Source organism: Dermacentor silvarum, chromosome 11, assembly GCF_013339745.2.
Source record: "Dermacentor silvarum isolate Dsil-2018 chromosome 11, BIME_Dsil_1.4, whole genome shotgun sequence".
Lineage (NCBI taxonomy): Eukaryota > Metazoa > Arthropoda > Arachnida > Ixodida > Ixodidae > Dermacentor > Dermacentor silvarum.
In genome coordinates this window covers 40,535,857-40,549,507 of record NC_051164.1, presented here as the reverse complement: position 1 = coordinate 40,549,507, position 13,651 = coordinate 40,535,857, and the positions used below count along the sequence as shown (strand labels likewise).

Genomic DNA, 13,651 nt, shown 5'->3' with positions numbered 1-13,651 from the left:
TTTTTAATTTTCTACTTGGCGTCAGACGGTGCCGAACAATAATATTATACGACAGTCGCCTCTCGGCGACATCTCGTCTATGTTTTTACTTTTTTAATTATCTTTGCGACAATTCGCCCTGAAATTCCCCAGTCACCTTTATCTAGAGCCTGCGGGGAGCGAGCAGCAACGTGCGTTTGTACCGTCTAGTCGAGGTCGATAAGTAGGGACATTTGCCTTTTAAGCAAGCAGTTCCTTATTGCTAGGTCGCTGCTATCGACGTGCGACGAACAACCCACACAGCTGCAATGAGCAATTGGGCAAGAGAAATTGTGATAGTTAAGAACAATTGTGATAGTTCCTGTTATCTGTCTTCGGGCAGCCAATTGGAAGTTCTGGCGGCAAATAGGCCGGGTGAGGCGATAAGTGCCTTCGCGTCACATTCTTGCAACTGCTGAGGTTCGCCAGGTTTAGGGCGGTATTGTTGACTAAGAGAGAGCGGTAACAGCCAGTTGCACAGCGAGGCGCAAAGCACCGTTGACAATTCCACCAATTAACATAATTATTGAGCACAAAAAACAAGCACAATATACGAACTAAATAGTAAAACCTTTCTTTTTCTCTTTTCTTTGTCTGCTTTTTTATTCGTTTACGTGTATGATGTTTCATGACAACGGTGTGTAATAAACAGTTGACGGTAGTGCTGTGCCCGTGACCACCCACCTTTTTTGTTTCGTGCTGTGTTTGTTCTTCGAGCATATTATTATGTCAGTTACGCATCAACTAGGCCCTCAGCAAGTTCTTTCGAGCTATCTATCGACTCTTTCTCAAAGCAGGTCTTCTTGAACCGATGGGCTAAAAAGAATGGAGAAAACGCACTTCTCAGCCTACGACCTCCGCTCTGGAGGCTGTGTTCCAGCAGCCCTCGCAGTCCACCATTTGAACCGTCAACGATTGTTGACGGAGCAACGCACAACCCAATGGCTTCCTGAACACAGTGTCATGTATACAAAAAAAGAGAAAATACTACACAAGTCGCATTTATACGTTTACCCACAGACGCGTGTCATTTATCTACTGTTCCTGTAGCTATCCTTACGGTTCGACCAGATGAGGCGAAGCTGAGTACACAAAACATTAGCCTACAACCCACCTAATGTGGCCATCCTATCACAGATGCATTTTCCATTTGAGAGGTCAATTCAGAGTCTCGTGTAATAATGTTGTGAAAGTTTGACTAAACTGAGTGCGTAGGCACTTACTATTCACGTGTATGGAGTATTCAAAACCAAGAGGCTCCATTTCAGCATCAATATAACCTGGGACATCTTTTTGTTCACTACTCTACAATGTAACTTCAAAAGACAAAGAATCAAGTGCCACTACTTCTAACAACGTTACGCGCATGATTGAACGACCCTCTGTAGAAGTGCGCACAATGCACTCACCTGTCCAGTGCACGTCCTCTGGCGAACTGCGTGGCGCGCGTCACCAGGCCACAGTTTCGACGCGCCGTGTCCCGAACTTTGAAGCCGTCCTGTGCCGATTCCGTGTCCAGTACTCCATTCAGGGTGACGCGGACTAGGTTGTAGTTGTCCGCGATGTCCTTGGAGAAACAGCGAAGGAACGCGCCGACCACGCCCGCCTGTTCCGCGCCGAAGTAGACCGTGCGTATGTTCTGCCTGGACCCGATCACTTGAGCGAGACGCTGGACTTGGTGCTGCTCGAGCACGTCGCCGACGCCGTCTTCCTCGTCACTGTCGTCCGAGTCGATGTCCACGTGCACGCACAGCCCTTTGATGCTCGTGTTGCGAGCGAGTGCTTCTACTATCTCGGTCCACGACGTGTTCATATCGTGCTCCGTGTCACCGTCGTCCGAGTATAGAGCCAGCCGCAGCTTCCGGAGCGACGTGGCAGCTCCGATGTACGCGGCGATGGCTGACACGAGGGCCACGTCCCCCATCCTGATGCTGAAGCGCACGGAGGTAATGTGCGTGAATGTCAGCAACACGCTCGAGAGCCGCGCCAGAACGTTGTCGAAACAGAACATGTCCACGTCCGAGAACGCCTTCGAGTACATCAAGTCCCAGTCGTGGTACACGAAGTAGGTTCCCAGCGAGACCTTATCTTCGGCTCCGCTCTCCTTGAGAGCCTTGCACAAGTCTCGCAAGTTGCGGTGATCTGTGGCGTGTACGGAAATGATCAACTTCTTCAGACTCGGCTTCCTCGAGGCGGTCCAGAAGAAATCGACCCACTGCGCCGAGTTCCAGATGGAGAACGGGAGGCTGAGTTCCTCCAGCGTCTCGTTGGTGGACAACGGCGCGTACCAGAAGTTGTAATCTGTGCTCGGCTGTAAGGATAAAACTGGCGGCAAATACACTACGCTGAAGCTCCGTATAACTGCATTTCCCGTGAAAATCCGCCCTGCCCATTCGGCATTCTCCTGGTCAAACAGGACGTTGTTCAGCCTGACTTTCTTGATGGTCTTGTTTACCAGGAGGCCTTCGGCCATCCAGTTGAAGCAGTTCCGCCGGCTGAGCTCGTCTGCCGCTACGCTTAGTGTGGTCAACGAGGTGGTGTCTCTGAGGTACTGCGCGAATTGGCCTCGTCCGGCTTCGCATATGACGGAACCGTGCACTGACAGCTCTTTCAGCGTTGAAGCTCCTTTAAGAGCGGCGACGAATGGTTTCGCCGTGCGGCCTGTCATGCATAACTCGGCAATCTTGAGGGTCGTCAGCGATTTGCAGACGCGAACAACCGTTGGCAAAGCAGACGAGACGTCGTCGCGTACCCCGTGGGATAGGCATTCCAATTCTTGCAGGTGCTTCAAGGAACAGAAAACGTCGTCGAGATCCTGCGTGATGGCATAGGCTCGGAAGTCGATACTCAGCAACCTAGTGGAAGGGTTGCATTTGAGGGCGTCGCAAATCAGCGCTTCATGAAAGGCGAAGACGCGGTGGTGAATGTGAACGTGTAGCACGCACGAGTGCGTCTTGAGCAACCGGTGAACCAGCGCAACCGCTTGGTTGACGGTCTGTTGCGAGTCGCGCGGTATGTCTGGGTTCATCTCTGCCAAGCTCGCGAGCGAGAGCTGCCCGTATGGTGCGGACAGTTCCCGCAGTTCCAGTTCGGCGTGAAAGAGCAGCTCGTTCAACGTCGAAAGGTGGTCCACAATCTGGCATGTGCTCTCGGAGGTGGCCGTACAGGGCGGCAGCTGCTCGAAGGCTGCACTCGCGAAAGGAACTTGCGTCGCGTCTCCTCGTTCAGCCAGGACGGGGTCGAAGACAGGGGCTCCAGCTGCCATCTTTGGTTCTTGTGACGTGTCCTGCGTTCAACTTGGTCTTTTGCCCTAGTGACCTGCATTAGACAGAGAAGCGACAGAATATTGCTTTCTTTCATCGGAATTTCAGCCGACACGGAGTTTAAAGATGTGCTCAGCAAACAAATAATAATTTGTGGTGGTTGATTGCACTTTGTGCAGTATCAAAACGGTCCGCTCTTACCGTAATACAAGGCTTGGTAAGATGGAAAGACTTCGCAGACCATCGCCAATATGAGTAACTGGTACATCTAAGACGACCAGCCAAGACCATACGTACAAGCTCCTAGCTTACCTCCAACGTGAATCCAGTAAAACGTGACGTAAAGAAAAGAACAAAGAAACAAACTTGCTGCTACTGGTTAAAAAAAGCGTACATATCTGTAATTGTCTATTCAAGTGACATATACTCTAAGTAACTTATTTCATAATCATTGATCATTGCATTTCAAACCTATATAATTGGGCGCTCCGAAACACGTTGCGTTGCATTTACATTTGATATCGGCCAAGCATTCGCACGCCCATCTTCGCATCATGAGACCTGTTTTTGAAGCCCCCTTAAGAGGCTTCGCTGTAAAGTGCAAGAACGAAAAACATGATTGCTCGGCGCTTCGCGCACCAGCTCACCATGACGCCACCGTGACGTCATTCATTTTGGCAGCGTCTTCTCGGATCTTGTTAGCTATTCCTGTTATTCGGTAAAAAAGGTGAAACCAGACTACGTCACATTACAAAGAAACCGGAGACGCGAGAACTCGTGTATCGAGTATGAAGTATCGAGAACTCTGCCAAAGTCGCCCAAATACGAGAAAACACGCTGGAATCTCTTACTTCTTACTGACTTACCAGCGGCGAGGTTTCGGCACTAAAATCATTAGAAGGAAAATTTGGACCCAGCTTTCTACATTAACAAGTTAATGATCCCAGCCACTTACCACCAAATTAACGGAAACGTGGCCTTGGGACCAATTTATTATAGCTACCAGTGAGCGCTCACGAGACGGATATTTTCGGTTCAATACTACGTTCCATACTGATTCAGCCAACTGCAACGGCACTGGTTGATATCTAGTGACGACATCTAGTGACGATATCTAACGACTACGACAGCATGACGCCGATGGCATGATGGAGGCATGATTACGAAGGCGCAAGGACAACGGAATGACGTCATTGCGATGACGACTCTGGAATGTAGACGACCCTATGACGTCAGCGGTGGAGTGACAATGGGAAGACGAAACTGGAATGACAACGACAGAATGACGATGATGGAACAACCATGATGGGCTGAAGACGACTGTACGATTGATATGCAGTGACCACAATGACATGGCGGCGATCGAACGAGGATGAAATAACAACGCAATGACGATGACAGAATGAAGATGGCGGAACGATGGCGACGGTGTCACAACCAATGAATGATCGCATTGAGATCAAGGCGATGAAATTACGACGGCGCCATGGTGATGATGGCGGGATTTTTTTTTAACGTTACGGGCCCCGTGTCGCAGAAGATCCGGCGTCGGTGTCGGCGTCGGCGTAAGCATCGGCGTCCGTGGCATCGGTGGCGGAGAAATTCATCCCGAACCGGCCCGACCACACAGGCCCTCCGCGTGGCGCAAGGGGTTAGTGAACAAAAATTGAATTTCTCAATTCGTCGGAAAAATCGTAAAGTACGACTTAAGTCGTCACCCTTTAAAATTATGTCGTTTTATCAAAAAGATAATCATATTTCTTGATAATTTAAGAATCGGCAAACATTCAGAATTGTTGTGCAGAAAAAATCGCGTCTCTCCAGTTTTGTTCAAATATTATGTTGTTTTTTATACTTGCCCGCAGACCTCCCTGAAACCGAAACTGACATTTTCTGAAAAGGAAACCTACATTTCGATCATTAAAACAAACTTATCCTTGTGCTCAAATGCGCAGGATACTTTTAGATTAGTTTGTTATGAGATATTTTAAAGGATAATAAAATTAAGCAAGGGTAATCGTTACCGTATTTTATCGTGCACAAATTGCTACATCGGGGCACACGACTTGGCATCGTGTTATTTACACTGCTCCCGCGCGTTGTTCTGCCTTTTAAAAAACTATTTTTTCGTCACTTTAAATGACCTAGATGTTAAAATATCTATGATAAGTATTACACCACAGTATATTACTTATACATATTACTTATACATATATATACTGTACATGTGTACAGCATATACAGCGCTTATATAGCCATTGTGCACCGCAGCGTCCTACAGCTACGGACGAGAGAGAGAGAGAGAGAGAGAGAGCGCGTCGGGAACGAGAGAGAAAGAGAGCCCAGCTGCGCCTCTAGCGGGAGCGGCGAGTACTAGCGTGGCTACGACGGCGCGACGAGGGACAAGGCTCGACCCTAAGGAGCTTCGCCCCTGAAACGAAGTATCCATTAAAATTTGCCCACACCAAGCATTGATGTGACGTCGAACTTTATGAGATGGGAGACATAACCACGTAACCATAAAACGTGCGTGCTGAAACATTTTCAAAACCATACCACTGTAACAGCCTCTACATCAACATGCTACATGCACTGCGCACGATAAAAAAACACTAATATAGGCGTGCCCGCTAAAACCAAACCCCCCAATGTACCGTGTATACCAGCTAAACTTAGCAAACAAAAAAAGAAAAGGTTTAAGGAACACCGCGCGAGATACAATTATAAGACCGAGCTTCTTCGGTCGTAAGAGGTCTTGCGACCGAAAACGGTAGTTCTTAAAATCGTATACTGCACCGTGCATTTTTTTATCTTTTTTTTTTTCGCTGAACAGCTAAGCTAAAGTTTGCTGGCGCGCTACACACTGCGTTGCTGCATGACAGCCAGGCCAGTCGGCTACCTTTCACACCTAGCGTGCAAGGCTGTGGAGGCTTGCGGTAGCTGCGCTCGCAATAAGGAATACATTTTGACGTTTTCTTTTTTTTTCAGCAGTTATGTGAAACTGGAACCGAATCCACAAAACTTCTCGATCGTATGTGTTCTTCGCGATTGGCCGATCGCCTTCTATGATAATGTGTCCATCATAAGGATTGGCTGGAAACTTCCTCTTGGAAAAAAATTGTAGAGTCAGACCGTTTTGTAAAAGAAAACTTCGCCTGCATTCCACCCTCTGAAAGTGTATGTACATCGAAGCTGGTGGGGACGTTACACAAGCAGCAGCAGCCCAACTGACAGATGACGTCACACAAGTACCAGCACCACAAGCGACGTGTACGTCACGAGTGCACGCACGTGCGCGGAAGTGCAGCATGCATCCTCATTCTTCTAGGCTGTCCGCAATGCGCAAGTGCATTAATGAATTAAACTGAATTTTCCAAAGTAAAATGCGTCAGAAAATTCGAATATTATGACTTACAGCATCGGATTTTAATTCGAATATACGAAGAAACATCATTTTTTTCACGCGGAAAGTCAAACACCAACCCCATTTCATGCTGCCGGTATTGGGGTGAGCACGCCACGGAGAATCCCGACCAACTAGAGCCTAACAGCTAGGCCGTAATACGGGACCTGTGCTTTATTTAGACTAAGTAATAAATGAAAACAGGCTTCACTCCATCAAAAAGGAACAAACTGTGCAGTGCGGCTGTTAATACGTGGTTATATATCATTTTTAATTGCGATGTTATCTTTTCCGAATTTTTCGAAGGAGGTTTAAAAAGATTGCTGGTGTGGCAGCCCCGCAGTTTCTTACCAGCACCGGTGAAGCCAGTGTTTTCCTGTACATCTACTCTGAAAAAGGGCCGCCACAGCCGAAATCCGCTCACAGCTCACTTCCTTTTAGCCAGTTATTGTGGATGCTAGGCTAATTGAAAAAAAAAACTTTACCTTTGGCAGCATATGATATGGTGATGTGCCATTAAATAAAGTTTAGGCTTCCTTCTCAGACCAGTGAAAGAAAGACGTCGAACAATATAAGTACGGAAAAATTAATCTTCCGAAATACCACCCAGTGGCAGTGCCTATGGTTAAGATGGCGGTGCTTCAGATATGGGATGCCATCTGAACTCCAGCAATTTCTTTTAATACCTCCTTGGGATTTTGCTTAGCGGCTCGTCGCGCCAGACTCGTGTGACTCGCGCGAGTGTGTGTGACGGTGATACTGGACCAAGAAACGCGCGCAGTGATATACTTTGATTACCGAACTTCTTGCGCATCGGGGCGTTTAGATTAACTAGACAGGAGCGAGTCGAGTCGGCTTGTCGAGTTGAAAACGGCCTCTCGAGTTAATGTCAACGCTAGCCGGTCGAGGCTCAACGAGCGGCGTATTTCCATTTGCTAGTAGGTACAGCGTTTGACCGCTGGCGCCACGCTGCGCCGCTCGCGCGTACCATGTTTCGAGCCGCCGCCGTTGGAACAGAGGAGGCGTTGACGGAGAAAACGCTGGGCTGGTGGTGACTTAGCCTGCTGTTGGGATCGGTGGTATTATAAACGCATCACAGTTTTGATGATCCAAATATAATCTCACTATGAGGGAGGGAGCAGTCTACCTGACGGGAGCAGTATTTTTTTATTTGGGGTGTTGCTACGCTGCGCTCCGCAACACCCCAAGGACCGCCGCTTCGCGTCGGCGCCCGGCACCACGGCTACCGCCGTGGCGCCGGGGTTCAAGCGACCGCGCTGGCAAACAGTGAGAGAAAAAAAAGGGAAAAGCGTGATATTAAAAAAAATGTAGCCAGAGCGGGTTTCGAACCCGCGTACCCAGACCCCGAAGCGTGCGCCGTAACCACTCAGCCATACAGCCACGCTTCCAAGGGTTGCATTCGTGCAAACCATATCATTGCGTTCGAGCGCCCTCGGTGAACGGAACCACCTAGAAACGTGGTACGTGCGAGCGGCGCAGCGTGGCGCCAGCGGTCAAACGCTGTACCTACTATCAAATGGAGTGTTGCCAACGGGCGTCGAGTCGGGTTGACCCAGCCCGACTCGCTTGCAGCGCGCATGCAAACGCGGACGGGTCGGGGAGGCAGCGGGAATTGTATCGGGACAAGGCCAAGACAAGCACCATGCAGTGCAGTCTATAATTGTAACGATAAGGGCCAGGAAATATAGATCTGCTACAGACGGCCGTTAGAATGCGTGCATGACGTGTCGGCTCGATGCTGTGTGCCACCGCCGTCCAGGCTCGTGTAGGAAGCGAGTTAAATTAAACGCGGTCTCGTCGGGTTCGGTCAGCCCGACTTCTGACTCTGCTCGATTGAGTCGCATTCACGTAAACGCAGCCTGTGCAAAGGAACATACAGATCACAAAGCTGTTTCTCGGTAGAGCTCAATGCGAACGTGACTGCGTCCCACATAAGAGCACATGTGTACCAACAGTGAAGGTAGGATGCGCTATAACCGATTTCGAGTACGGAATTTTTCACTCACCGAGCACGGCGTGTCCGTGGCAGTCTCTGGCCGATGCGTTGTTCTTGACCCGCTGCACACGCCACGAGGATCCTTGCTCGAGACTGGCCAGCGCACGAGGACCAGCCCAGTTTCAGTCGACGTCGTCGTCGTCGTTTACCTCTCCCCCCAGCGAACATTACGCCGGTTATTACGTCAACAATACACACATTATTGATTCGTTCATTACTTTAATTGCGTCCTTTCTCTTCACAGCTTGTGAGAAAATGATTATTGTTAAAAAGAAAGGACAAAAATTCAGAGCCCTTCCAATACTGCGAAGATGGAAGCCAGCGAAGTTGTGACTATGGTGGGTCTGCTGTAGCGAATATTGCTCCCACGGTCACAATGGGCGTATCGTCCTTGCGCATCATTCAACCGAACATGTCTATCATGAACGTTCCTGTTGAGAAACTCGCGTTGAAATCTGGCCGTCGCACCGGGGAAGTTGGCGCTAGCGTTGCCGAGGCGTGCACCACCGTTCTCGGGTTCCTGGAGGGCAAGACGACGCAGACGTTTGTCCTCAACATCGCATTGCCGCAACTCAGGGTCCGCGGCTCTTCGCTGACGTTTCGCCTGGTCTTCCGAAGCCCTCACGCTAGAATGGGTACGTCGACGACGAGCCGTTTCCCGAGCGCGTTCGCGGCAGCGCTTCTCAAACGTGTTAGGACACGTACGTCTGTTGCTGATGAATGGCTCATACCTCCTTTAGCAATGACTCGTACCGCCGCAAACGCGGCCTCCCCATTACGACGACAGAAGAGAAGTTAAATTCTACGCTGGAATGATTAGCGGCAACGCAGCCAACTGTGGAAGCAGACGAAGTGGCACGAGCGTGTGCCGGGCACGCGCTCATCCTCGGCACGGCATCTAACGTCACGACCACAAGTGGAGGGGCGCCAATAAGCCAGCTGCGGAAGAAGACGACGACGCTAGAGCCAATGCTGATGATGATAGTTTTTTTCTACACGCGGACTGGTTCTTGGGCGAACTAGCCCCTTAACAGCTTCGATGTAAAAATGGCAGTTTCGCAAGAAGGGCAAAGCGTTTAATGCAATAGCAAGGTTCTGCGTTGGGCTCGAACTTTTTAGACAGTGTTGTAAGTATAGATGTAACTTGCCACGCGCATTTGCCACGTGTTGGCGGCACGAGACTGCGTGCCCCTGCGCAGGCGAAAAAAAAATTATGGGGTTTTACGTGCCAAAACCACGATCTGATTATGAGACACGCCGTAGGGGGGGACTTCGGAAATGTGAACCACCTGGAGTTCTTTAACGTACACCTAAATCTAAGTACACGGGCGTTTTCGCATTTCGCCCCCATCGAAATACGGCCGCCGTGGCCGGGATTCGATCCCGCGACCTCGTGCTCAGCAGCCCAACACCATAGCCACTGAGCAACCACGGCGGGTCCCAGCGCAGGCAGACTACTCCCTGTCCAAAGAGCGAGGCTTACACACATACAGAGGAATTCTAGAACACTATAGAATGTGCAGGAGAACCCTCCCTCCCTCCCCTCCATAGATCTCACAAGAAGAAGGAAGGAGTAATCTGGCGAAAACTGCAGACGGCTACCTTCCCAAACCGGTATATCCTACGCAAAGGGCATCCTGAGGTGCACTCTTCCAAATGCAATAACTGTGAAGGCATAGCAACCCTAAATCACATGCTCTCGGCTTGCCCAGCGCTAAATCGTCTACATGGGAAGAAAAAGTCATGGGAATCCTCCCTCCATAGCCAGGAAGATCAAGCCCAAAACCAAGTCATCGGTCAAGCCCAAGCCGCCGCCGGAAGCCAACTGATCACGGCCGACGTCTAGGGGGGAGGGGGGGAGTTGATTGTGAAAGGGGGAGCTGCGTCTCACTCCGATCACCCATATTCTCTTACTGGATAAAAAAGTGCTTTCTTTTTCTCTGGCGGCGCGACGCTGCATGCAAGGTTTATGCAAGGCAACTACTGTTTGTCAGGAGGAACTCTACTTCGCAGCTCTACTTATGGCGCGCCTGACGACGCTGGCGTACGGTGGCGTGATCAGGGGGGCAGGTTATTCTGTAAAAGCCCGCCTAGCGTACGCTCCATTTCGGCTGTCGGTGATTGGTTTCAGCTGCATGAGCGAGAAGGAGACTGGCGCTCAAGAGCCCACCTAGTGTGCTCGCTCTTGAGCGCCGCCAGTGGCTTTGTTCGCGTCGCGTCTCGATGGTGTACACGACGAGACCGACCGTCAGGCAGTCAGTACCAGTGCGTACCCAGTGAAATCTTAGGCAACGGCAGATTGATGTTTAGTGTCTGTTCCGCTCGGACCAGTCTTAGCACATCCCCCTTAGTGGGTATACGAGCCATAAAAGAGGATAATCGTCGTCATCAACTTCATCATCAGTGCAAACATCAAAGCAGCTCAGCAGGAACGCTAGAGTGCTTGTAGCACACAGGCTCACGATGGTTCCTCATAGTTCAAACTACTAAACTAGGGTTAACGCTTACTACAGCAAACATTTTGTCTTTTGGTGCCTGCCAATTAGGCACAAGCCATCGGTCAATGATTACAGCTACACACAAGTTCATTGAAGGGTCAGGAAGATTCCACTGCTAGTGACTGTGGGTCAGGTTACTTTATTTTCAATTTATCCTAAATTTTTGCATAGGCGCTCTTGGAATTTCTACCAACATTTCGTTGCCTAATCCTTTGTTTTGAATGTTTGCCTTCGCCCCCTTTTGGCATTTTGCTAGATGCACTTTTCAATCAAACCAGTGTCGCCAATCTCCCTGTGGGTACGAGCCATGTTTTGAGGCAACAACAACAACAACAACAACAACAACAACGATGGTCATGCCGACCGCGGAAAGCACTGCTGTTGGCTTCACTACCGAGCCGACTGGGCGTAGCGTTGACGTTGCGTTCATTTCTCTACTCCGAGGGCGCGAACGCTCCTCGAGCCTCCGTGGACCGCATGTGGACCCCCGGTTATGTACGAGCCATGTTTTCAGGCGACAACCACCACCCCTGCTATACTGTATGACCATCAGTCTAACCAGGGCGTGTGATCTCTTCGATTGCCGTTGAGACCTGCTGGTACACGTATATTTATAGATAATTTTTCGCCACTGCTTGTCAACAAGCCACTCCGCCAGCCCTTGGAAAATTTTTATCACAGCTGTTACACTCGTGTTCGTTATATTCAGATTCATTTGTAATAAACATGAATATTGTCCGGCGTGAAGCTTACTGTCCGGCCGACCAAAGGACCGATGCGAAACCATTCTGGGCTAGGCATACAAAGGCTTCACTATTGTAGCACGGCTGAATCTGCAGTCGTCACCGAGCACCCGTAAACCCGTGATCTGTTACGCCACGTTTGCTTCTCTTCATATGCGTGCCGTTGTAGCGGCCACCGACGCTGCTATGCTTTTAGAACGGACTGGCGCGTGCAGTGCTTGCGCCGCTAGCACGCGCTGCCCAACTTTATTCTCCTCGCCATCCGCGGCCGGCCCCAAAGCGCCGGCCGAGAGCGCCGACTTTAGCGTCCCCGCATAGCAGCGTCGGTGGCCGCTACACCGTAACAAACTCGTTGTTCGCCCGACTGCTGGCCTGGCTACAACTATAAAAAGGCAAATGTGACTCACGACGCATTTTTACGGCAACGCAACACAGTGTAGAAAGAAGAAATCCCAAATTCCAAACGCAAGCATTTCAGATATATTTCGATAATGCGCAAGAACATAAAAGAAAACATTAGAACACAATCTTTTTCCATACACATAGTTCGGAATGATGGATGAGGTTCGTCACTAATAGCGATCACTTATTTTAATTCTAGCCTCGGTCGCTCTTGCGGGCCCTTTTCTGTGAGCTTCCCGGCCAGCACGTCCGCAAGTGCTGCCGCCAGCTTTGCCCGACACCTTTCCTGGCCGCGTGATGCCCCGGTCTCGCCGGAACTCGACATGGTCCAGCTAGACCCGAATAGGCGGGAAAGGGGCGTGCCTGTACGACGCACGGTTGACGACATGGTGACGCCGTTTCGCCCGACGGCGCGGCTGCGGAGGCAGTGCAGTCGTCGCGCAACCGACTTCTCGCCTTGGAGTCGCCGCGCGTCCCTGTCGGTCGAGACCCGGAACCACCTAGAGCCTCGGCCCTCGACCAACGCTGCACCTGTACCAGAGGAGCTGCCGGAGGAGTAGAACGCGTAGAACGACGAGCGACGCCGATGCTTCGGAATCCCGGTAACGGTGGGTAGGCGGCGTCGCCCGGGGATGAGCAGGTCCTCGACGGTTGCTTCCGGTAAGCATTCTCGTTTTGTGGTTCCTCGATGGTGGACGGAGCGTCGACGTCGTTGGGCGGGCTTGTTCGGCGGCTCCTCTGGTCTTCCAGGTGGGCTTCGTCCCCGGATATTTCGGACGACGCCGGAATAGCGCCCACGACGCATATGTCGGCCTCGGTTGGTTTCAGTATCGGCGACGTCTTCGGAAGTCGGCGCTGGCGTTCCTGGCGGTCGCTTGCCGTCGGGAGCCGGTTGTGCTGCACCGGAGCCGTCATTGAGGTGTAGGAAGGACCTTGCAGCCGATTCGATCCGTTCCGATGTTCTCTGGCGGGCGGCGTCTCCTAGCGGGCAGTCGCGTCTAACGCCCACTGCGGCGTTCGAGTGTAATCTTGCTCGTTGAGTTCTGTATACGTCCGTATTCGACCGTTGACCTTCTAGGTGTACCGCCCAGAGCGCGGGTCGTCGAGAGCACAAAATGGAACGCCCGTCGATGTATCCGCGTGCCAACGAGGAGCTCCCGCACGTACGCGTGCAAGTGCGCGCAACACCGCCAAGCGCTTTTCATTTTTCTCGTTTCACGATGGCCTTTAGCCCATACATGTTGGAAAAAGAAATGTTACATTGAAGTTTTTGTACATGATTTAAACGAGTAATATTGTTCGGTTCC

General features: G+C 50.6%; 2 protein-coding genes across 3 annotated transcripts in view; both read right to left on the bottom strand.

Moving 5' to 3' along the window:
• Positions 1–3,312, bottom strand: part of LOC119432967 (uncharacterized) — a 32,286-nt gene extending 28,974 nt beyond the window's left edge. For both annotated transcript variants that reach the window (XM_049659012.1, XM_037700110.2), the window contains exon 1: positions 1,428–3,312. In XM_049659012.1, the coding sequence (XP_049514969.1) occupies positions 1,428–3,283 (1,856 nt within the window). In that variant the 5' untranslated portion in view covers positions 3,284–3,312. The remainder of the gene's footprint in view (positions 1–1,427) is intronic.
• A 9,265-nt stretch (positions 3,313–12,577) lies between these two features.
• On the bottom strand, positions 12,578–13,343 carry LOC125941535 (uncharacterized). The gene is made up of 2 exons (XM_049659022.1): positions 12,876–13,343; positions 12,578–12,844 (listed from the first exon to the last, which is right to left on the bottom strand). Exons 1-2 carry the CDS (start codon positions 13,257–13,259, stop codon positions 12,677–12,679), a joined length of 552 nt encoding a protein of 183 aa, XP_049514979.1. The 5' UTR covers positions 13,260–13,343; the 3' UTR covers positions 12,578–12,676.
• Positions 13,344–13,651: the final 308 nt, after the last annotated feature.